This window comes from Oncorhynchus keta, chromosome 28 (genome assembly GCF_023373465.1).
Source record: "Oncorhynchus keta strain PuntledgeMale-10-30-2019 chromosome 28, Oket_V2, whole genome shotgun sequence".
In the NCBI taxonomy this organism is placed as follows: domain Eukaryota; kingdom Metazoa; phylum Chordata; class Actinopteri; order Salmoniformes; family Salmonidae; genus Oncorhynchus; species Oncorhynchus keta.
This window is the reverse complement of record NC_068448.1, coordinates 66,934,240-66,960,158: the sequence shown is the minus strand read 5'-3', so window position 1 is coordinate 66,960,158 and position 25,919 is coordinate 66,934,240. Positions and strand designations below refer to the sequence as shown.

Here is a 25,919-nt window from a genome sequence, read left to right as displayed (position 1 = left end):
GAGAGAGAAGGGTAAGAGATAAGGAAAGAAGGCCAGGGGGTTCAGGGTGGAGAGAGAAGGGTTAGAGATAAGGAAAGAAGGCCAGGGGTTCCGGGTGGAGAGAGAAGGGTAAGAGATAAGGAAAGAAGGCCAGGGGGTTCAGGGTGGAGAGAGAAGGGTAAGAGATAAGGAAAGAAGGCCAGGGGGTTCCGGGTGGAGAGAGAAGGGTAAGAGATAAGGAAAGAAGGCCAGGGGGTTCTGGGTGGAGAGAGAAGGGTAGGATAGTAATAATAGTGAACAACTACAGAATATTTTTTGCTTAGAACCCTGTTCCCACCAACCACTCTCTCCCCTGTCCAGCTCTGCGTGAGTGCATATGTGTTTTCTGTGTGCGTGCATGTGTGCGTGCATGTGTGTTTTCTGTGTGCGTGCATGTGTGTTTTCTGTGTGCGTGCATGTGTGAGTGCATGTGTGTTTGCTGTGTGGGTGCATGTAAGTTTGCTGTGTGGGTGCATGTGTGTTTGCTGTGTGGGTGCATGTGTGTTTGCTGTGTGGGTGCATGTGTGTTTGCTGTGTGGGTGCATGTGTGTTTGCTGTGTGGGTGCATGTGTGTTTGCTGTGTGAGTGCATGTGTGTTTGCTGTGTGAGTGCATGAGAGAGAGAGAGATTTCCAGTCCGGGAGCTGTGTGGACCACCCTCCTCATCCTGACAGGAAGTTGTTAGTTTAACCTGACAGGGAAGAATTTGGGAAACTTGGCAGAGAGCCACGGGGGAGAGAGAAAATCTCCCCGCTCGGCATTAACTGTTAATAGACTGACCATTACCCCTCTCTCTTTTTCTCTCCTTTTTTTTCTCTCTCTCTCCCCCCTGATTTCTTGCCTTATTTCTCCCTCTCTCATATCTCATACATACAATCTACACACAAATATTCATATGAGCTCCTGCTCACACACCCACTGCTGCACTACTAGAACCCCCCTTGTAGTCAGTTGTTCTTTGTACTGAGTGGTGAATACAGGCTCTGTGTATCCCCTTCCTCTACCTGTATCTGCTCCACCTGGATGGGGGGAGTGGCGCAGAATGATGAAGGGAGAGGCTGATGGGTGCGGGAGGAAAGGAGGATGGGGGCTGACGGAAAAGAAAGGTTTTGTTTGTGTCTGGGCTGGAGTTGTGTTTCTGAGGGCGGGCCTCTGCTGTGACTAGGACCCTCACCTGGTCTCTCTCTACCTTTCAGTGGGGTGTTTGTATGTGTCTAAGTGTTTTCCGCTGTGTGTGGAGGTTTGTTTATGATGTTGCCATGGGATCTGTCAGTGGTATGGTGGAGTGGTTGTTGGTTTAGTGACAGAATGTGTGTGGGAATGAGTGGATTCATATAGTTTGTTTTGAGTGTTGTAAATCTGTGTATGACATTTGACCCCCTCTCTCTCTCTCCAGGGGTTAGTGTATGACATTTGACCCCCTCTCTCTCTCTCTCCATCAGGGGGTAGTGTATGACATTTGACCCCCTCTCTCTCTCTCCATCAGGGGGTAGTGTATGACATTTGACCCCCTCTCTCTCTCTCCATCAGGGGGTAGTGTATGACATTTGACCCCCTCTCTCTCTCTCCATTAGGGGGTAGTGTATGATTTTGACCCCCTCTCTCTCTCTCCATCAGGGGGTAGTGTATGACATTTGACCCCCTCTCTCTCTCTCCATCAGGGGGTAGTGTATGACATTTGACCCCCTTTCTCTCTCTCCATCAGGGGGTAGTGTATGGAAGATGTCTGGAACAGACTGGACTCCGTGGATGAAAAAGCGACGGGCGCGAGTGCTGTGTGCTCTGGGTGCTGTGCTACTGTGCTGCCTACAGGGCGGCGCCACTGTCACTGGTGAGTAGAGCACTGGTCATGTCACTGTCACTGGTGAGTAGAGCGCTGGTCATGTCACTGTCACTGGTGAGTAGAGCGCTGGTCATGTCACAGCATCCTAACAGGGAACCAGGGATAGTCATAGAGATACTGGCATGTCTGAGATAACAGGGAACCAGGGATAGTCATAGAGATACTGGGATGTCTGAGATAACAGGGAACCAGGGATAGTCATAGAGATAATAACATGTCTGAGATAACAGGGAACCAGGGATAGTCATAGAGATAATAACATGTCTGAGATAACAGGGAACCAGGGGTAGTCATAGAGATAATAACATGTCTGAGATAACGGAACCAGGGATAGTCATAGAGATACTGGGATGTCTGAGATAACAGGGAACCAGGGATAGTCATAGAGATACTGGGATGTCTGAGATAACAGGGAACCAGGGATAGTCATAGAGATAATAACATGTCTGAGATAACAGGGAACCAGGGATAGTCATATAGATAATAACATGTCTGAGATAACAGGGAACCAGGGATAGTCATAGAGATAATAACATGTCTGAGATAACAGGGAACCAGGGATAGTCATAGAGATACTGGGATGTCTGAGATAACAGGGAACCAGGGATAGTCATAGAGATACTGGGATGTGTGAGATAACAGGGAACCAGGGATAGTCATAGAGATAACAGGGAACCAGGGATAGTCATAGAGATAATAACATGTCTGAGATAACAGGGAACCAGGGATAGTCATAGAGATAATAACATGTCTGAGATAACAGTGAACCAGGGATAGTCATAGAGATAATAACATGTCTGAGATAACAGGGAACCAGGGATAGTCATAGAGATAATAACATGTCTGAGATAACAGGGAACCAGGGATAGTCATAGAGATAATAACATGTCTGAGATAACAGGGAACCAGGGATAGTCATAGAGATACTGGGATGTCTGAGATAACAGGGAACCAGGGATAGTCATAGAGATAATAACATGTCTGAGATAACAGGGAACCAGGGATAGTCATAGAGATAATAACATGTCTGAGATAACAGGGAACCAGGGATAGTCATAGAGATAATAACATGTCTGAGATAACAGGGAACCAGGGATAGTCATAGAGATAATAACATGTCTGAAATAACAGGGAACCAGGGATAGTCATAGAGATAATAACATGTCTGAGATAACAGGGAACCAGGGGTAGTCATAGAGATAATAACATGTCTGAGATAACGGAACCAGGGATAGTCATAGAGATACTGGGATGTCTGAGATAACAGGGAACCAGGGATAGTCATAGAGATAATAACATGTCTGAGATAACAGGGAACCAGGGATAGTCATATAGATAATAACATGTCTGAGATAACAGGGAACCAGGGATAGTCATAGAGATAATAACATGTCTGAGATAACAGGGAACCAGGGATAGTCATAGAGATAATAACATGTCTGAGATAACAGGGAACCAGGGATAGTCATAGAGATACTGGGATGTCTGAGATAACAGGGAACCAGGGATAGTCATAGAGATACTGGGATGTCTGAGATAACAGGGAACCAGGGATAGTCATAGAGATAACAGGGAACCAGGGATAGTCATAGAGATAATAACATGTCTGAGATAACAGGGAACCAGGGATAGTCATAGAGATAATAACATGTCTGAGATAACAGGGAACCAGGGATAGTCATAGAGATAATAACATGTCTGAGATAACAGGGAACCAGGGATAGTCATAGAGATAATAACATGTCTGAGATAACAGGGAACCAGGGATAGTCATAGAGATAATAACATGTCTGAGATAACAGGGAACCAGGGATAGTCATAGAGATACTGGGATGTCTGAGATAACAGGGAACCAGGGATAGTCATAGAGATAATAACATGTCTGAGATAACAGGGAACCAGGGATAGTCATAGAGATAATAACATGTCTGAGATAACAGTGAACCAGGGATAGTCATAGAGATAATAACATGTCTGAGATAACAGTGAACCAGAGATAGTCATAGAGATAATAACATGTCTGACATAACAGGGAACCAGGGATAGTCATAGAGATAATAACATGTCTGAGATAACAGGGAACCAGGGATAGTCATAGAGATAATAACATGTCTGAGATAACAGGGAACCAGGGATAGTCATAGAGATACTGGGATGTCTGAGATAACAGTGAACCAGGGATAGTCATAGAGATAATAACATGTCTGAGATAACAGGGAACCAGGGATAGTCATATAGATAATAACATGTCTGAGATAACAGGGAACCAGGGATAGTCATATAGATAATAACATGTCTGAGATAACAGGGGACCAGGGATAGTCATAGAGATAATAACATGTCTGAGATAACAGGGAACCAGGGATAGTCATAGAGATAATAACATGTCTGAGATAACAGGGAACCAGGGATAGTCATAGAGATAATAACATGTCTGAGATAACAGGGAACCAGGGATAGTCATAGAGATACTGGGATGTCTGAGATAACAGGGAACCAGGGATAGACATAGAGATACTGGGATGTCTGAGATAACAGGGAACCAGGGATAGTCATAGAGATAATAACATGTCTGAGATAACAGGGAACCAGGGATAGTCATAGAGATAATAACATGTCTGAGATAACAGGGAACCAGGGATAGTCATAGAGATAATAACATGTCTGAGATAACAGGGAACCAGGGATAGTCATAGAGATAATAACATGTCTGAGATAACAGGGAACCAGGGATAGTCATAGAGATAATAACATGTCTGAGATAACAGGGAACCAGGGATAGTCATAGAGATACTGGGATGTCTGAGATAACAGGGAACCAGGGATAGTCATAGAGATAATAACATGTCTGAGATAACAGGGAACCAGGGATAGTCATAGAGATAATAACATGTCTGAGATAACAGTGAACCAGGGATAGTCATAGAGATAATAACATGTCTGAGATAACAGTGAACCAGAGATAGTCATAGAGATAATAACATGTCTGACATAACAGGGAACCAGGGATAGTCATAGAGATAATAACATGTCTGAGATAACAGGGAACCAGGGATAGTCATAGAGATAATAACATGTCTGAGATAACAGGGAACCAGGGATAGTCATAGAGATACTGGGATGTCTGAGATAACAGTGAACCAGGGATAGTCATAGAGATAATAACATGTCTGAGATAACAGGGAACCAGGGATAGTCATATAGATAATAACATGTCTGAGATAACAGGGAACCAGGGATAGTCATATAGATAATAACATGTCTGAGATAACAGGGGACCAGGGATAGTCATAGAGATAATAACATGTCTGAGATAACAGGGAACCAGGGATAGTCATAGAGATAATAACATGTCTGAGATAACAGGGGACCAGGGATAGTCATAGAGATAATAACATGTCTGAGATAACAGGGAACCAGGGATAGTCATATAGATAATAACATGTCTGAGATAACAGGGAACCAGGGATAGTCATAGAGATACTGGGATGTCTGAGATAACAGGGAACCAGGGATAGTCATAGAGATAATAACATGTCTGAGATAACAGGGAACCAGGGATAGTCATAGAGATAATAACATGTCTGAGATAACAGGGAACCAGGGATAGTCATAGAGATAATAACATGTCTGAGATAACAGGGAACCAGGGATAGTCATAGAGATACTGGGATGTCTGAGATAACAGGGAACCAGGGATAGTCATAGAGATACTGGGATGTCTGAGATAACAGGGAACCAGGGATAGTCATAGAGATAATAACATGTCTGAGATAACAGGGAACCAGGGATAGTCATAGAGATAATAACATGTCTGAGATAACAGGGAACCTGGGATAGTCATAGAGATACTGGGATGTCTGTGATAACAGGGATCTATCTCAACTAATGTGTTATTAACGATGGAGGTTTACACCAAGTTGTTTTGCACACATCAAAAGTAAGGATTCAATTCTATGTGGGTGGAAGGAGAATAAGCTATCTTCACAGTTTGTCTTAAATATGTGTATGACAGTGGGACTTATCACTCCCCCTCTCCCATCCCTCCCTCTATCCACCATCCCTCTCTCCCATCCCTCCCTCTCTATCCACCATCCCTCTCCCCCATCCCTCCCTCCCTGCCATCCCTCTCTCTCCCCTCCCTCTCTCTCCCATCCCTCTCTTCCATCCCTCTCTCTCACACCCCTACCACTCTCTCCCCTCCCTCTCTCTCCTATCAATCTCTCCCCTCCCTCTCTCTCCCACCCCTACCTCTCTCACCCATCCCTCCATCTCTCTCCCATCCCTCCATCTCTCTCCCATCTCTTCCCTCTCTCTCCTATCTCTCCCCTCCCTCTCTCCCATTCCATCCCTCCCTCTCTCCTATCCCTCCCTCTCTCCTATCCCTCCCTCTCTCCCATCCCTCCCTCTCTCCTATCTCTCCCTCTCTCCTATCTCTCCTTCTCTCCCATCCCTCCCTCCCTCTCTCCTATCTCTCCCTCTCTCCTATCTCTCCCATCTCTCCTATCTCTCCCATCCCTCCCTCTCTCCTATCTCTCCCATCCCTCCCTCTCTCCCATCTCTCCCTCTCTCCCATGCATCCCTCTCTCCCATCCCTCCCTCTCTCCTATCCCTCCCTCTCTCCCATCCCTCCCTCTCTCCCATCCCTCCCTCTCTCCTATTTCTCCCTCTCTCCTATTTCTCCCTCTCTCCCATCCCTCCCTCTCTCCTATCTCTCCCTCTCTCCCATCCCTCCCTCTCTCCTATCTCTCCCTCTCTCCCATCTCTCCCTCCCCTCCCTCTCTCCTATCTCTCCCTCTCTCCCATCCCTCTCTCCTCCCAGATGAAGTGGCAGTGTTCACAGAGGAGCCTCTGTCGGTGGTGCAGAAGTTAGGTGGTAGCGTGACCCTGAGGTGCAGCGCCCGACCCCCCTCGGCCAACATCAGCTGGCGGCTGAACGGGCGTGAGCTGGTTGCCGGGGCTGGTGGGGACCTGGGGGTGGTACTGGAGCCTGGCACGCTGCTCATCCCAGCCCTCACCAACCTCACCCTGGGCAGGTACCAGTGTGTGGCCAGCACCAATGCAGGGGGACTGGCCAGTGTGCCGGCCAACGTCACCGCTGCCAGTGAGTAGCTGTTTATGCATTTCTGGTTCATTTGAATAGTGAGTGAGTCTGGTAGTGTTCTGTAAGTGTTTTTTCTCTTCATTTTCTCTTCATTCATTTTCATTTTAGGAAAAACAGCGTCACTTTCAATTATCACAGTGAGCATATCATGTATCTTACAAGCAATCAGTCATAATACAACATTGTGTTGTTTAGTGTGTAGATGTAGATTAGTCAGCAAGACCTTTGTATGGTAGTGTCATCTGACTCCATAGTGGGGAGACGGGAATAATAATGCTGTGTAGTGTAGTAGTGTGGTAGTGTAGTAGAATAGTAGTGTGGTAGTGTAGTAGAATAGTAGTGTAGTGTAGTAGTGTGGTAGTGTAGTAGAATAGTAGTGTGGTGTAGTAGTGTGGTAGTGTAGTATAATAGTAGTGTGGTAGTGTGGTAGTGTGGTAGAATAGTAGTGTGGTAGTGTAGTAGTGTGGTGTAGTACAATAGTAGTGTGGTGTAGTAGTGTAGTAGAATAGTAGTGTGGTGTAGTAGTGTGGTGTAGTAGTGTGGTAGTGTAGTAGAATAGCAGTGTAGTGTGGTAGTGTAGTAGTGTGGTAGTGTAGGAGAATAGTAGTGTGGTGTAGTAGTATGGTAGTGTAGTAGTGTGGTAGTGTAGTAGAATGGTAGTGTGGTGTGGTAGTGTAGTAGTGTGGTAGGATAGTAGTGTGGTAGGGTAGTAGAATAGTAGTGTGGTGTAGTAGTGTGGTAGTGTAGTAGAATAGTAGTGTAGTGTAGTAGAATAGTAGTGTGGTGTAGTAGAATAGTAGTGTGGTGTAGTAGTGGTGTAGTAGTGTAGTAGAATAGTATTGTGGTGTAGTAGTGTGGTGTAGTAGTGTAGTAGAATAGTAGTGTGGTGTAGTAGAATAGTAGTGTGGTGTAGTAGAATAGTAGTGTGGTGTGGTAGAATAGTAGTGTGGTGTAGTAGTGTGGTGTAGTAGTGTAGTAGAATAGTAGTGTGGTGTAGTAGTGTAGTAGAATAGTAGTGTGGTGTAGTAGTGTAGAGGTGTAGTGCTTGGCCAACTAGTGGTGTGTAGTGTAGTAGTGTAGTGCGTGGTAATCTAGTGGTGTGTAGTGGTACTATAATGGTAGAGAAGTGGTAGTGTCTGTCAGGGGACTGAGAGGGGGTCTGCCTGGAGCAGTGTAATGTGACCCTGAAGCCAGGTGGCCAGGGGAGGGAAGGAGACCCTGGGGTCGTTGTGAATGGGACCTCCTCCCTGGCTCTCAACTCTTCTCCCCAGCTCCGCAGGACACAACCTCTCCAACAAGGGGCCAGGGTTCTGGTCTAGAAGCACGGTTTTGACTGTTCCTATAGGCCTGCTTCGGTACTGCAGTTTAACTGACGCCCGGCCCAGAAAGACATGGAGAAGTCCGATATTTAAAAAAAATCGTAATAAGACACTTTAGTCATCACCTCTGTGCACAAAGCATCCATTGAATCGTCGAAGATATTAAAATGTTATATTCATCCAATGTCTGCCATGTCCAATCTCTTTCTAAAACTATCCGCCGCCATTGTTGCAACCCCTATTACCAGCCTGTTCAACCTCTCTTTCGTATCGTCCAAGATCCCTAAAGATTGGAAAGCTGCTGCGGTCATCCCCCTCTTGAAAGGTAAACGATATCATAACCGCCATCGATAAAAGACAGTACTGTGCAGCCGTCTTCATCGACCTGGCCAAGGCTTTCGACTCTGTCAATCACAGTAATCTTATCGGCAGACTCAATAGCCTTGGTTTTTCTAATGACTGCCTAGCCTGGTTCACCAACTACTTTGCAGACAGAGTTCAGTGTGTCAAATCGGAGGGCATGTTCTCTGGACCTCTGGCAGTCTCTATGGGGGTACCACAGGGTTCAATTCTCGGGCCGACTCTTTTCTCTGTATATATCAATGATGTCGCTCTTGCTGCGGGCGATTCCCTGATCCACCTCTACGCAGACGACACCATTCTGTATACTTCTGGCCCTTCCTTGGACACTGTGCTAACTAACCTCCAAACAAGCTTCAATGCCATACAACACTCCTTCCGTGGCCTCCAACTGCTCTTAAACGCTAGTAAAACCAAATGTATGCTTTTCAACCGATCGCTGCCTGCACCCGCCTGCCCGACTAGCATCACCACCCTGGACGGTTCCGACCTAGAATATGTGGACAACTATAAATACCTAGGTGTCTGGTTAGACTGTAAACTCTCCTTCCAGACTCATATTAAACATCTCCAATCAAAAATCTAATCCAGAATCGTCTTTCTATTTCACAACAAAGCCTCCTTCACTCACACCGCCAAACTTACCCTAGTAAAACTAACTATCTTACCGATCCTCGACTTCGGCGATGTTGTCTACAAAATAGCTTTCAACACTCTACTCAGCAAACTGGATGCAGTCTATCACAGTGCCATCCGTTTTGTTACCATATCACCGTATACCACCCACCACTGCGACCTGTATGCTCTAGTCGTCCGGCCCTCGCTACATATTCGTCGCCAGACCCATGGCATCTATAAGTCTATGCTAGGTAAAGCTCCGCCTTATCTCAGTTTTTAAATTTTTATTTAACCTTTATTTTACTAGGCAAGTCAGTTAAGAACAAATTCTTATTTTCAATGACGGCCTAGGAACAGTGGGTTAACTGCCTGTTCAGGGGCAGAACGACAGTGTACCTTGTCAGCTTGGGGATTCGAACTTGCAACCTTTCAGTTACTAGTCCAACGCTCTAACCACTAGGCTACCCTGCCGCCCCAGTTCACTGGTCATGATAACAACACCCACCCGTAGCACACTTTCCAGCAGGTATATCTCACTGATCATCCCCAAAGCCAACACCTCATGTGGCCGCCTTTCCTTCCAGTTTTCTGCTGCCAGTGACTGGAACGAACTGCAAAAATCGCTGAAAGTTGGAGACTTTTATTTCCCTCACCAACTTTAAACATGAACTATCTGAACAGCTAACCGATCGCTGCAGTTGTACATAGTCCATCTGTAAATTGCCCACCCAATCTACCTACCTCATCTCCATACTGTTTTTATTTGATTTCCTTTTCTGCTCTTCTGCACATCAGTATCTCTACTTGCACATCACCATCTGCTCATTTATCACTCCAGTGTTAATCTGCTAAATTGTAACTGTTCGCTCCTATTGGCCTATTTATTGCCTACCTCCTCATGCCTTTTGCACACACTGTATATAGACTTTATTTTTTCTACTGTGTCATTGACTTGTTTATTGTGTTATTGGCTTGTTTATTGTTTACTCCATGTGTAACTCTGTGTTGTTGTCTGTGTCACACTGCTCTGCTTTATCTTGGCCAGGTTGCAGTTGCAAATGAGAACTTGTTCTCAACTAGCCTACCTGGTTAAATAAAGGTGAAATAAAAAAACATGTAAACCGGGAGCAACCCGAAAATATAGACGGTCCATGAATCGCCATACGCGAACGTGAGTAGATTACATTGAAAACAAAGGTTGGACATCTTGGACACAGTCTCTAGGTCTGTTATATCTCAGTGCTCCCCACCTCCCCTCTCCCCACCACACCACATTCCTCTAACGGGGGAGTTATGGCTCTGTAATGTAGGGAGAGGGCTGCTTTTTTGTGAGGGTGTGTGATGGTTGTGTGTTAGGCCTGTGTTTGTATCTGTGTGTGATGTTTTGTGAGGTTGTCTCTGGTATTTTGAAAGTGTGTGACTGTGTGTGTAGTGTTTTTAGAGAGTGTGTGTGTGTATTGTTAGAGAATGTGTGTTTGTGTAGTGTTTTTAGAGTGTGTGTGTAGTGTTTTTAGAGAGAGTGTGTGTGTGTGTAGTGTTTTTAGAGTGTGTGTGTGTAGTGTTTTTAGAGAGTGAGTGTGTAGTGTTTTACAGAGTGTGTGTGTGTAGTGTTTTAGAGATAGTGTGTGTGTGTGTGTAGTGTTTTACATAGTGTGTGGGTGTAGTGTCTTGAGAGGGTGTGTAGTGCTTTTTAAAGTGTGTGTGGTGTTTTTAGAGGGTGTGTAGTGTTTTTACAGAGACTGTATTGTGTGTAGTGTTTGTAGGTAGAGAGAGAGTGTGTGTGTGTAGTGTTAGAGAGTGTGTGTTTGTAGTGTTTTTAGAGAGTGTGTGTGTAGTGTTTTTAGAGAGAGTGTGTGTGTGTGTAGTGTTTTTAGAGTGTGTGTGTGTAGTGTTTTTAGAGAGTGAGTGTGTAGTGTTTTACAGAGTGTGTGGGTGTAGTGTTTTACAGAGTGTGTGGGTGTAGTGTTTTACAGAGTGTGTGGGTGTAGTGTTTTACAGAGTGTGTGTGTGTAGTGTTTTAGTGAGAGTGTGTATGTGTAGTGTTTTACAGAGTGTGTGGGTGTAGTGTTTTTAGAGTGTGTGTCTTTAGAGGGTGTGTAGTGTTTTTAAAGTGTGTGTAGTGTTTTTACAGAGACTGTATTGTGTTTTTAGAGTGTGCGTAGTGTTTGTAGAGAGAGTGTAGTGTTTTTAGAGAGAGTGTGTGTGTGTGTAGTGTTTTTAGAGAGAGTGTGTGTAGTGTTTTTACAGAGTGTGTGTGTAGTGTTTTTACAGAGTGTGTGTGTGTAGTGTTTTTACAGAGTGTGTGTGTAGTGTTTTTAGAGAGAGCGTGTGTGTAGTGATTTTAGACAGTGTGTAGTGTTTTTAGACAGTGTGTGTAGTGTTTTTAGAGGTTGTGTAGTGTCTTTAGAGTGTAGTGTAGCTGTGTTGAGAAACAGGAGGTGTTTTAGAGTGTAGTGTAGCTGTGTTGAGAAACAGGGGGTGTTTTAGAGTGTAGGGTAGCTGTGTTGAGAAACAGGAGGTGTTTTAGTGTAGTGTAGCTGTGTTGAGAAACAGGAGGTGGTTTAGAGTGTAGTGTAGCTGTTGAGAAACAGGAGGTGTTTTAGAGTGTAGTGTAGCTGTGTTGAGAAACAGGAGGTGTTTTAGAGTGTAGTGTAGCTGTGTTGAGAAACAGGAGGTGTTTTAGAGTGTAGTGTAGCTGTGTTGAGAAACAGGAGGTGTTTTAGAGTGTAGTGTAGCTGTGTTGAGAAACAGGAGGTGTTTTAGTGTAGTGTAGCTGTTGAGAAACAGGAGGTGTTTTAGAGTGTAGTGTAGCTGTGTTGAGAAACAGGAGGTGTTTTAGAGTGTAGTGTAGCTGTGTTGAGAAACAGGAGGTGTTTTAGAGTGTAGTGTAGCTGTTGAGAAACAGGAGGTGTTTTAGAGTGTAGTGTAGCTGTTGAGAAACAGGAGGTGTTTTAGTGTAGTGTAGCTGTGTTGAGAAACAGGAGGTGTTTTAGTGTAGTGTAGCTGTGTTGAGAAACATGAGGTGTTTTTAGAGTGTAGTGTAGCTGTTGAGAAACAGGAGGTGTTTTTAGAGTGTAGTGTAGCTGTTGAGAAACAGGAGGTGTTTTTAGAGTGTAGTGTAGCTGTTGAGAAACAGGAGGTGTTTTTAGGCCAGTTGAGACAGAATCCCCTCACAAGATGAGACATGATGTCACAGTCTACCTCTCTCACCTCACTCACCCTCCTTACATTCTCTCTCTCTCTTTCATTCTGTCTCTCTTCATCCTCTCATTCTCTCACTCCCTTCTCACTTTCTCTTGTTCCCTCCATTCTTTTATTTGTTCTCATTCTCATTGTTGAATTTAAGGCAGTGTATATAAGTGTATATCAGTGTGTCTCTGCGTGTTTGTGTTTGTGTGTGTGTGCATGTGCAACTATGTGTTTGTGTGTGTGTGTGTGTGTGGGGCATTACATGTCATTGATTGTCATTGATTAATGTGTATAGTGTGAGTCATAATGATGTATGTTCTTGTGGAGCCAGACAGACAGACTCTGTCTTTGTGTGTGTGTGTGTGTGTGTGTGTGTGTGTGTGTGTGTGTGTGTGTGTGTGTGTGTGTGTGTGTGTGTGTGTGTGTGTGTGTGTGTGTGTAGGAAGGAAAACATTGTCTCATGGCTCCATCCTTGCAGTCCATAGCTCTTCCTCCTGGTGTGTGTTTGGTGTCCTGCTATCTCACTCTGAAGAGTCTTTCTGAGCTCTCTCCCACTGGAACCAAGCTGTTTTCACATTATGTAAAACTCCCTGTTTGAATTCCTTAGTAGACAACCAACCTCCTCCTAACAGACATACGGACGGGTCCCTAGAACACACAGGGACGGGTCCCTAGAACACACAGCCATGCTGTGTTGTTGTCTTAGCTCTCTCTTTGTGTAGTGTTGTGGTGTCTCTTTATGTAGTGTTGTGGTGTCTCTTTATGTAGTGTTGTGGTGTCTCTTTATGTAGTGTTGTGGTGGTGTCTCTTTGTATCGTGTTGTGGTGTCTCTTTATGTAGTGTTGTGGTGGTGTCTCTCTTTATGTAGTGTTGTGGTGGTGTCTCTCTTTATGTAGTGTTGTGGTGGTGTCTCTTTATGTAGTGTTGTGATGGTGTCTCTTTATGTAGTGTTGTGGTGGTGTCTCTCTTTATGTAGTGTTGTGGTGGTGTCTCTTTATGTAGTGTTGTGGTGGTGTCTCTTTATGTAGTGTTGTGGTGGTGTCTCTTTATGCAGTGTTGTGGTGGTGTCTCTTTATGTAGTGTTGTGGTGGTGTCTCTTTATGTAGTGTTGTGGTGGTGTCTCTTTATGTAGTGTTGTGGTGGTGTCTCTTTATGTAGTGTTGTGGTGGTGTCTCTTTATGCAGTGTTGTGGTGGTGTCTCTCTTTATGTAGTGTTGTGGTGGTGTCTCTTTATGTAGTGTTGTGGTGGTGTCTCTTTATGTAGTGTTGTGGTGGTGTCTCTTTATGTAGTGTTGTGGTGTCTCTCTTTATGTAGTGTTGTGGTGGTGTCTCTCTTTATGTAGTGTTGTGGTGGTGTCTCTCTTTATGTAGTGTTGTGGTGGTGTCTCTCTTTATGTAGTGTTGTGGTGGTGTCTCTTTATGTAGTGTTGTGGTGTCTCTCTTTATGTAGTGTTGTGGTGTCTCTCTTTATGTAGTGTTGTGGTGGTGTCTCTCTTTATGTAGTGTTGTGGTGTCTCTTTATGTAGTGTTGTGGTGGTGTCTCTCTTTATGTAGTGTTGTGGTGGTGTCTCTCTTTATGTAGTGTTGTGGTGGTGTCTCTCTTTATGTAGTGTTGTGGTGGTGTCTCTATGTAGTGTTGTGGTGGTGTCTCTTTATGTAGTGTTGTGGTGTCTCTCTTTATGTAGTGTTGTGGTGTCTCTCTTTATGTAGTGTTGTGGTGGTGTCTCTCTTTATGTAGTGTTGTGGTGGTGTCTCTCTTTATGTAGTGTTGTGGTGGTGTCTCTCTTTATGTAGTGTTGTGGTGTCTCTTTATGTAGTGTTGTGGTGTCTCTCTTTATGTAGTGTTGTGGTGGTGTCTCTCTTTATGTAGTGTTGTGGTGGTGTCTCTATGTAGTGTTGTGGTGGTGTCTCTTTATGTAGTGTTGTGGTGTCTCTCTTTATGTAGTGTTGTGGTGTCTCTCTTTATGTAGTGTTGTGGTGGTGTCTCTCTTTATGTAGTGTTGTGATGGTGTCTCTTTATGTAGTGTTGTGGTGGTGTCTCTTTATGTAGTGTTGTGGTGGTGTCTCTTTATGTAGTGTTGTGGTGTCTCTCTTTATGTAGTGTTGTGGTGTCTCTCTTTATGTAGTGTTGTGATGGTGTCTCTCTTTATGCAGTGTTGTGGTGGTGTCTCTTTTTATGTAGTGTTGTGGTGGTGTCTCTCTTTATGTAGTGTTGTGGTGGTGTCTCTCTTTATGTAGTGTTGTGGTGGTGTCTCTCTTTATGTAATGTTGTGGTGGTGTCTCTCTTTATGTAGTGTTGTGGTGTCTCTTTATGCAGTGTTGTGGTGGTGTCTCTCTTTATGTAGTGTTGTGGTGGTGTCTCTTTATGTAGTGTTGTGGTGGTGTCTCTTTATGTAGTGTTGTGGTGTCTCTCTTTATGTAGTGTTGTGGTGGTGTCTCTCTTTATGTAGTGTTGTGGTGGTGTCTCTCTTTATGTAGTGTTGTGGTGGTGTCTATTTATGTAGTGTTGTGGTGTCTCTTTATGTAGTGTTGTGGTGTCTCTCTTTATGTAGTGTTGTGGTGGTGTCTCTCTTTATGTAGTGTTGTGGTGGTGTGTATTTATGTAGTGTTGTGGTGGTGTCTATTTATGTAGTGTTGTGGTGGTGTCTATTTATGTAGTGTTGTGGTGGTGTCTATTTATGTAGTGTTGTGGTTGTGTCTCTCTTTATGTAGTGTTGTGGTGGTGTCTCTCTTTATGTAGTGTTGTGGTGGTGTCTCTCTTTATGTAGTGTTGTGGTGGTGTCTCTTTATGCAGTGTTGTGGTGGTGTCTCTCTTTATGTAGTGTTGTGGTGGTGTCTCTCTTTAGGTAGTGTTGTGGTGGTGTCTCTCTTTATGTAGTGTTGTGGTGGTGTCTCTCTTTAGGTAGTGTTGTGGTGGTGTCTCTCTTTATGTAGTGTTGTGGTGGTGTCTCTCTTTAGGTAGTGTTGTGGTGGTGTCTCTCTTTATGTAGTGTTGTGGTGGTGTCTCTCTTTATGTAGTGTTGTGGTGGTGTCTCTCTTTATGTAGTGTTGTGGTGGTGTCTCTCTTTATGTAGTGTTGTGGTGGTGTCTCTCTTTAGGTAGTGTTGTGGTGGTGTCTCTCTTCATGTAGTGTTGTGGTGGTGTCTCTTTATGTAGTGTTGCAGTTAAATACAATAAAATAAAACATCTGTATCTCTACTAGTCACTACCCCCCCTGCACATGGAGATGATGTATGTGAAGTCTGTCTTAAAGTATTTAAACTGGCATTGCCAAGTAATCCTGGAGCAGTCCAGCTCCACTTTATAAATACCATTCATCCTGCTTGACCAGCATCTCACTCACACAGGGACAGCAGTACACATGCACACGCATACGGGAACACACACACATGTGTGTACATATACAGGAGGATCACAGACACATACACACACACACACACACACACACACACACACACACACCCAAACAAACATACATACATGTGAACACACTTAACCTAAACAAATGATGACTGTGCTGAGACTGCACTCACACACATTCTCTCTGACACTGACCACCAACCCACCTTATGGTCACGCACCAACACATATATAGTTGCTCTACAGTTATCCCTATATAGTTGTTCTACAGTTATTCCTATATAGTTGTTCTACAGTTATTCCTATATAGTTGTTCTACAGTTATTCCTATATAGTTGTTCTACAGTTATTCCTATATAGTTGTTCTGTAGTTATTCCTATATAGTTGTTCGACAGTTATCCCTATATAGTTGCTCTATAGTTATTCCTATATAGTTGTTTGACAGTTATCCCTATATAGTTGCTCTATAGTTATTCCTATATAGTTGTTCGACAGTTATCCCTATATAGTTGCTCTACAGTTATTCCTATATAGTTGTTCTGTAGTTATTCCTATATAGTTGTTTGACAGTTATCCCTATATAGTTGCTCTATAGTTATTCCTATATAGTTGTTCGACAGTTATCCCTATATAGTTGCTCTACAGTTATTCCTATATAGTTGTTCTGTAGTTATTCCTATATAGTTGTTTGACAGTTATTCCTATATAGTTGTTCTACAGTTATCCCTATATAGTTGTTCTACAGTTATTCCTATATAGTTGTTCTACAGTTATTCCTATATAGTTGTTCTACAGTTATTCCTGTATAGTTGTTATACAGTTATTCATATATAGTTGTTCTATAGTTATTCCTATATAGTTGTTCTGTATTTATTCCTATATAGTTGTTCGACAGTTATCCCTATATAGTTGTTCTACAGTTATTCCTATATAGTTGTTCTACAGTTATTCCTATATAGTTGTTCTACAGTTATTCCTGTATAGTTGTTATACAGTTATTCATATATAGTTGTTCTATAGTTATTCCTATATAGTTGTTCTGTATTTATTCCTATATAGTTGTTCGACAGTTATTCCTATATAGTTGTTTGACAGTTATTCCTATATAGTTGTTTGACAGTTATTCCTATATAGTTGTTCTACAGTTATTCCCATATAGTTGTTCAACAGTTATTCCTATATAGTTGTTCAACAGTTATTCCCATATAGTCGTTCGACAGTTATTCCTATATAGTCGTTCGACAGTTATTCCTATATAGTTGTTCTACAGTTATTCCCATATAGTTGTTCAACAGTTATTCCCATATAGTTGTTCAACAGTTATTCCTATATAGTTGTTCAACAGTTATTCCCATATAGTCGTTCGACAGTTATTCCTATATAGTTGTTCGACAGTTATTCCTATATAGTTGTTCTACAGTTATCCCTATATAGTTGTTCGACAGTTATTCCTATATAGTTGTTTGACAGTTATTCCTATATAGTTGTTTTACAGTTATTCCCATATAGTTGTTCAACAGTTATTCCTATATAGTTGTTCAACAGTTATTCCTATATAGTTGTTTGACAGTTATTCCTATATAGTTGTTCTACAGTTATTCCCATATAGTTGTTCAACAGTTATTCCTATATAGTTGTTCAACAGTTATTCCCATATAGTCGTTCGACAGTTATTCCTATATAGTTGTTCTACAGTTATCCCTATATAGTTGTTCTACAGTTATTCCTATATAGTTGTTCTACAGTTATTCCTATATAGTTGCTCTACAGTTATTCCTATATAGTTGTTTGACAGTTATTCCTATATAGTTGTTTGACAGTTATTCCTATATAGTTGTTCTACAGTTATTCCCATATAGTTGTTCAACAGTTATTCCTATATAGTTGTTTCTCTTTCTTTGTATTTTTTTCTTTCTGTCACACACCTGAGAGGCACATAGGGGGCTTTTCAGTGGAAGAATGCAAGGGTGGGGAAGAGGGGGAGTAGGGAGGGAGGGAGGGAGGGGGAGTAGGGAGGGGGAGTAGGGAGGGAGGGAGGGGGAGTAGGGAAGGAGGGAGGGGGTAGCTGTAAAAACAGGGCCTGATTGATTTAGCAAATGGAGCATCACACAGTGTCTCTTCGAGACTCCACCCCCTTGTCCACACACACACACACACACACACACACACACACACACACACACACACACACACACACACACACACTACCCAGCATGACATGTCTTGTGTTTCTCATATCTCTTGGTATAGGGGTTGGTAGCAGGTCGGATGGAGGTGGGGGGCACCTGTCAAGGCCAACCCCTGTAGCTCCCCTCTCCCATTAAAACTTCCCCAGACAGCCCACACTGCCTGCAGGGGGAATAGATCAGATATGAAAAACCTCCCACACTGTCTGTCACCCATGGTAAAGTTGGTATGTTCAGCATCAAAAGTGAATATACACTTCAAAGCATCTACTTAGAAATGTATATAACGGTATCTGGTTGTCTAGTCAGTTCACTGTGTATGAGTGGCTTGGTTACGTCTGTTTTGCCAAAGAGTTGAGCAGTCTTAGAATAACAACCAGCCGTGCACCTCTGAAAATAATGGAGTGCCGCCATCTTTGTGAAACATAATAAATCAACAGAGACTGGTAGACATTTAATTAGGTTAGGGAGTTGTATTTGTGTTTCATTTCACTGATGGACTCCCTGCCTCCAGGACACACTACAGCTCTGATCATTTGTTATGTTGAATGTTCCCCCTTTCCCCCTCTGTCTTTTGGGTTCTCTCTTTTTCTCTCTCACTTTCTTTTTAAACGTTCTTTCTCTACCTTATTTGTCTCTCTCGCTCTCTACTCTCCCCCCTCTCTCTCTACCCCCTCTCTCTCTACTCCCTCTCTCTCTACTCTCTCTCTCTTCCCCCTCTCTCTCTCTACCCCCCCCTTTACTCTACTCCCCCACTTCATGTTCTAAAGTCTAGCAATGCTATTTCCTCCCAATCCACGCTGGTTGTTCTTTCCTTGAAACTCTAGAGGCACCTCTAACCCTGGCCCAGCCGATGTAGCCCCCTCGGAGGCGGGTGAGAGGTCAGGGGTCAGCCCAGTGTCTGTTTTGTGCAGACTGTATTTGTATTTAACCAGGCAAGTCAGTTAAGAACAAATTCTTATTTACAATGACGGCCTAGGAACAGTGGGTTAACTGCCTGTTCAGGGGCAGAACGACAGATTTGTACCATGTCAGCTCGGGGGTTTGAACTTGCAACCTTCCGGTTACGCTCTAACCACTAGGCTACCCTGCCGCCCCAGTATCTGTGTGTATTAATGTCTGTCCTGACCTCCTCTCTCTCTCTCTCTCTGTGTACCTCAGAGCTGCGAGACTTTGAGCAAGACAACCAGCAGGACATTGAGGTGGATGAGGGGAACACGGCTGTGATCCAGTGTCACCTCCCTGAGAGCCAGCCCAAGGCACAGGTTCGCTACAGTGTCAAACAGGAGTGGCTCGAGACCTCCAAAGGTATGGATCTATCATTCTGTTACAGGCCTATGTTCTCTACCTCTCAATTAGCATTCTATCCCTCTCTCTCACTTTCTCGCTCTCTCTCCTCTTACTCTCTCTGATATTGTCATTAGTACTTTCTCTCTCTCTGTCATTCTTTCTCTTTCGCTCCCCCCTCTTTCTTTCTCTGTCCTTCTCATTAGTAATTTCTCTCTCTCTGTCATTCTTTCTCTTTCGCTCCCCCCTCTTTCTTTCTCTGTCCTTCTCATTAGTAATTTCTCTCTCGCTCTTTTACTATCTCTTTCCCTGGATTCCTGGAATGCTGTATCTATCCTGCTATCTGGCCCATCATAAAACTGCAGATAAGGCAGCTCTATCTGGGGAATGTTGAAACATGGGAATACTCTTGTTTGTTTTGCAACCATTTATTTCTTGAGCTCTTTGAGAAAAAATCCCCACTCCTCTGTGGCTGGTATATAGATTGCTGGAAGCTGTATGTAGGGCTATAAGTAGGGCTGTATGTGGGGCTGTAGGTAGGGCTGTATGTGGGGCTGTAGGTAGGGCTGTATGTTGGGCTGTAGGTAAGGCTGTATGTAGGGCTGTAGGTAGGGCTGTATGTGGGGCTGTAGGTAGGGCTGTATGTGGGGCTGTATGTGGGGCTGTATGTTGGGCTGTAGGTAGGGCTGTATGTAGGGCTGTAGGTAGGGCTGTATGTGGGGCTGTATGTAGGGCTGTAGGTAGGGCTGTATGTGGGGCTATAGGTAGGGCTGTAGGTACGGCTGTATGTAAGGGCTGTATGTGGGGCTGTAGGTTGGGCTGTAGGTAGGGCTGTATGTAGGGCTGTAGGCAGGGCTGTGTGGCTTATCAGAGAGTGGGAAATTAAAACCACATTGAGGAGAGTTCACTGGCTCTCAGTAAAACTCCAGGGCGCCTCCATGTGGCTGGTGCTAACCTCCATGTGGTTGGTGCTAACATCCATGTGGCTGGTGCTAACATCCATGTGGCTGGTGCTAACCTCCATGTGGCTGGTGCTAACATCCATGTGGCTGGTGCTAACCTCCATGTGGCTGGTGCTAACATCCATGTGGCTGGTGCTAACATCCATGTGGCTGGTGCTAACCTCCATGTGGCTGGTGCTAACCTCCATGTGGCTGGTGCTAACCTCCATGTGGCTGGTGCTAACATCCATGTGGCTGGTGCTAACATCCATGTGGCTGGTGCAAACCTCCATGTGGCTGGTGCTAACCTCCATGTGGCTGGTGCTAACCTCCATGTGGCTGGTGCTAACATCCATGTGGCTGGTGCTAACCTCCATGTGGCTGGTGCTAACCTCCATGTGGCTGGTGCTAACCTCCATGTGGCTGGTGCTAACCTCCATGTGGCTGGTGCTAACCTCCATGTGGCTGGTGCTAACATCCATGTGGCTGGTGCTAACCTCCATGTGGCTGGTGCTAACATCCATGTGGCTGGTGCTAACAGTGCACTCTGCTGTTGAAAGAGACTGTCGTAGGCCTAATGCTAAAGCCTGCTCAGGTTACTCAACTTACTATCTTTCCTAAAAAAACTGATCTGGAACTTTAAAAACTATTTTATATTATATACATGTCCATGCCCAAGGATAACAACCACAGAATTGTCTCTTGGATCAGTTCTAATGACCAGTACCAGTACCAATACCCAGCCAGCCCAGTCTCGATGATTAAAGCCACCTACTGTCTGTCTGTGTCAACAGGGAACTACCTGATCATGCCATCAGGGAACCTGCAGATAGCCAACGCCACTCTGGACGACGAGGGGCCCTACAAGTGTGCTGCTTACAACCCTGTCACACAGGAGGTCAAGACCTCCACCTCGACTGACCGCCTGCGCATACGCCGTGAGTGAGCGCATCATGACCAAACACTGACCAAACACTGACCAAACACGACCAAACACTGACCAAACACGACCAAACACGACCAAACACGACCAAACACTGACCAAACACTGACCAAACACGACCAAACACTGACCAAACACTGACCAAACATGACCAAACACTGACCAAACACGACCAAACACGACCAAACACTGACCAAACACGACCAAACACTGACCAAACACTGACCAAACACTGACCAAACACTGACCAAACACTGACCAAACACTGACCAAACACGACCAAACACTGACCAAACACGACTAAACACTGACTAAACACTGACCAAACACTGACCAAACACGACCAAACACTGACCAAACACGACTAAACACTGACCATGAACATGATAGCGTCAAAGATACAGCATACACACCTACCTCTGTAAATGTCTAATTGACAGTCATTTAGATCATTTAATTCTTGGCCTACATAGTTTTGATGTCGCCACTATTATTCTATAATGTAGAAAATAGTAAAAATAAAGAAAAACCCTTAGTAACTGTGCCCAAACTTTTGACTGGTACTGTATATTGAAATAGTTTAGTACCTAAAATAAGGGGATAAATACATGTAAAAATATATATATGATTTCCTGATCTGTCTTTTATCTCTAAGATATAAGACAGACACTAAAGAACAATCTCTTACTATCTGTGGCTCCATGTACTGAATCTGCTATACAGTGTGTTTCTATTGGCTAATAGCATTAAGTCCAAATTAAATGTTTCATCCTATAATAATAAATAAATAAATGTGACACCTTAAGAGGTCTTAACATTCTAAATCAAATAGATAAATGATCCTTGGTATGACCATTTTAAAACAATTCCATATGTTAGCTTAGAAACCCCCCAGGCAAATTGAGTCATTTTATTAGCTAATTTGATTTATTTCTAAGTAATGTGATTTGTAACTTTCAAATACCTCTTAATAAGATTATAACAAGGCCAGTGAGATGCTTTACTGAAAAACAACCCATTGCATAAACACAGTTCCTCTCCCCCTCCTTCCATCTCTCTCTCTAGGTTCGACGTCGGAGGCGGCCCGTATCATCTACCCCCCAGTGTCTCGCACCATCATGGTTACTAAGGGACAGCGTCTGGTCCTGGAGTGTGTGGCCAGCGGCATCCCGACCCCGCAGGTTACATGGGCCAAGGACGGTCAGGACCTGCGTTTCCATAACAACACGCGCTTCCTGCTCAGCAACCTGCTGATCGACGCGGCGGGCGAGGGCGACTCAGGGACGTACAAGTGTCACGCTGACAACGGCATCGGATCAGAGAGCGCCGCTACTGTGCTCTACGACGTGCAGGTGTTCGGTGAGTAGTGCCAACCTGTGAGTGTAAAAAAATATATATATCCCCAAACTTTGGTCCTCACTTATGGGTTGAGTAGGATAATACTAGGAGGGGTTCAGTAGGATGATATGGGTTCAGTAGGATGCTCCTAGGATGGGTTCAGTAGGATGGTACTAGGAGGGGTTGAGTAGGATGATATTAGGAGGGGTTCAGTAGGATGATACTAGGAGGGGTTGAGTAGGATAATACTAGGAGGGGTTCAGTAGGATGATATGGGTTCAGTAGGATGATATGGGTTCAGTAGGATGATACTAGGATGGGTTGAGTAGGATAATACTAGGAGGGGTTCAGTAAGATGATATGGGTTCAGTAGGAGGATACTAGGAGGGGGTCAGTAGGAGGATACTAGGAGGGGTTCAGTAGGATAATACTAGGAGGGGTTCAGTAAGATGATATGGGTTCAGTAGGAGGATACTAGGAGGGGTTCAGTAGGATAATACTAGGAGGGGTTCAGTAGGAGGATACTAGGAGGGGTTCAGTAGGATAATACTAGGAGGGGTTCAGCAGGATGATATGGGTTCAGTAGGATGCTCCTAGGATGGGTTGAGTAGGATGATACTAGGAGGGGTTGAGTAGGATGATACTTGGAGGGGTTCAGTAGGATGATACTAGGTTGGGTTCAGTAGGATGATACTAGGTTGGGTTCAGTAGGATGATACTAGGTTGGGTTCAGTAGGCTGATATGGGTTCAGTAGGATGATACTAGGTTGGGTTCAGTAGGATGATACTAGGTTGGGTTCAGTAGGATGATACTAGGTTGGGTTCAGTAGGCTGATATGGGTTCAGTAGGATGATACTAGGATGGGTTGAGTAGGATAATACTAGGAGGGGTTCAGTAGGAGGATACTTGGAGGGGTTCAGTAGGATGATACTTGGTTGGGTTCAGTAGGATGATATGGGTTCAGTAGGATGATACTAGGTTGGGTTCAGTAGGATGATATGGGTTCAGTAGGATGATACTAGGATGGGTTGAGTAGGATAATACTAGGAGGGGTTCAGTAGGAGGATACTAGGAGGGGTTCAGTAGGATGATACTAGGTTGGGTTCAGTAGGATGATATGGGTTCAGTAGGATGATACTAGGTTGGGTTCAGTAGGATGATATGGGTTCAGTAGGATGATATGGGTTCAGTAGGATGATATGGGTTCAGTAGGATGATACTAGGATGGGTTGAGTAGGATAATACTAGGAGGGGTTCAGTAGGAGGATACTAGGAGGGGTTCAGTAGGATGATATGGGTTCAGTAGGATGATACTAGGATGAGGTGTTATGTATGTTTCTGTTCCTCTAAAACAGTGGTCTTCTAACTTCTCCTCGGTGACCGACAGACATTTCACCATTTTGTTTTAACTCTAAACTAGCTCACCTGGTTCACCTAGTCAAGGGCTTGATGATTAGTTGACAAGTTGAATCAGGTGTGCTAGCTGTGGAATAGATGAAACACATGGAACGGCTGGAAGTCCCGGGGGAGAGGTTGGAGAAACACTGTGCTAACACTCCTGTATGATGGGTACAAAATTAAGAGTTCTGAAAGGATTTGAAACTTATGGAGTTGCTCCATATTATGGGATTTTCGGGTTTTGTCTGCATCATAGACTTGATGATTAGACTGACTCACGTTTGGTGGAGCGAGAGAAGTGTGTGTGTGTGTGTGTGTGTGTGTGTGTGTGTGTGTGTGTGTGTGTGTGTGTGTGTGTGTGTGTGTGTGTGGTTGGCAGAGCCCTGTTGGTGTATATATATAGTATAGAGGGTTATTTCAGAGTGTGTGTGGAGGACTTTATAGAGCAGGACTCAGTTATGGATGACTGTTTTTCCAGTGAGTCTCCTCTCAGCAGCAGCCCCTAATTAAAGTGTGTGCTGCTGTAGCGTTAATGAGCTCTGGCTTGTCACGACCAGCCAACCATCAACTGACTGGCCTGTCTCCGCACGGCACAGCCCCACACACACACACATACATACACATGCTGGCACGCACACCGATACAGACATACTTAATCAAGCTCACTCCCTCACAACCAACCATCACTCACAATCAACCATTACTCAAGCTTATATGCTAGACATTACCTTACAGTGTACTCGCTCACTGACACACACACAGACTAACTCTCCCTCTCCATTCTCTCTCTGCAGAGCCTCCCCAGGTAACCATAGAGCTCCAGCAGCAGGAGGTGTCGTGGGGGGAGAGTGTGCGCTTCAGCTGCCTGGCCAGGGGTAAACCCACCCCCTCTGTGGTGTGGCTCCACAACGCCCGCCCCCTGGCCTCGTCACCACGCCACCGCCTGTCTGCCCGCGTGCTGCGTGTCATCAACGTGGGCCCGCAGGACAACGGCTTGTACCAGTGCATGGCTGAGAACGGTGTGGGCAGCTCGCAGGCTGCCGCCAGGCTGGTCACCCTACCAACCGGTGTTCCGTCTCGGTCAGGGAAGCTGCCCTCCATCCTGCGTCCACTGAGCCCAGACAAGGTGCTGCGGGAGCAGGTCCCAGTGAAGCACGGGGCCACGGGTAGCGTGCTGACCCTGGACTGCTCTGAGCTGACTGGGCAGATCTCTGTGGCAGAGGCCCCTGTCATCCTCAGCCAGCCCAGGACCGTCAAGGCTGACTTCTATGATCTGACCTGGAAACCTCGCCACGATGGAGGCTCTCCTGTGATGGAGTACATCGTCAAGTACAGAAAGGTACAGGCTAGTTAACTCATGGACACACACGTATTCTACACACAATGTTACACTCATTCAGTGTAGATTGATATTTGTCTACAACTACAGACATAACTCATTCTCACATCATCCTCACACACTGACTGATCTTTCTCTCTCTCACACACACACACACACACACACACAGATAGAGGACCCTCCAGGTGAGTGGACCAGCAGCAGTATCTCTGGGTTTCTCCACAAGCTGACCCTGGCCAAGCTGCAGCCAGCCAGTCTGTACGAGGTAGAGATGTCTGCTAAGAACTGTGCTGGCCTGGGACAACCCGCCATGATGACCTTCAGGACAGGCAAAGGTACATCCATTCATTTATCTATCATCACAATGATTATCATATATCCCACTACCGTATTTGTGTCTTTTTGCAAACACTCTTTTTTTACCCCGTGCCAACAGGTCGTAGGGGTCCAGGAGGTCAGAACGAGCTCCCTAAAACTCCTCCAGTACCATCACCTCGCCTCTCTCGTAAGTCCCCTGCCCCTCACCTACTGTCACTCTAACTAACCAGTGTGGTTGTTCCATAGATGACACACAGTTAGATCTCTAACATCCTGTCCGAGCCCTTATCAAGCTGTTTGACTATCTGTTAACCCCCCTCACCTTTCTACTCTGTACTAACATGTGACCTGTCTTGA

General features: G+C 44.6%; 1 protein-coding gene across 2 annotated transcripts in view; it reads left to right on the top strand.

Annotated features, from left to right (window-relative positions):
* The window catches only part of boc (BOC cell adhesion associated, oncogene regulated), a 114,666-nt gene that overhangs the window by 81,209 nt on the left and 7,538 nt on the right, over window positions 1–25,919 (top strand). For both annotated transcript variants that reach the window (XM_052483693.1, XM_052483694.1), the window contains 8 exons: window positions 1,723–1,848; window positions 6,683–6,964; window positions 19,159–19,305; window positions 21,020–21,163; window positions 22,234–22,527; window positions 24,700–25,244; window positions 25,414–25,579; window positions 25,681–25,749. In XM_052483693.1, the coding sequence (XP_052339653.1) occupies window positions 1,723–1,848; window positions 6,683–6,964; window positions 19,159–19,305; window positions 21,020–21,163; window positions 22,234–22,527; window positions 24,700–25,244; window positions 25,414–25,579; window positions 25,681–25,749 (1,773 nt within the window). The remainder of the gene's footprint in view (window positions 1–1,722; window positions 1,849–6,682; window positions 6,965–19,158; window positions 19,306–21,019; window positions 21,164–22,233; window positions 22,528–24,699; window positions 25,245–25,413; window positions 25,580–25,680; window positions 25,750–25,919) is intronic.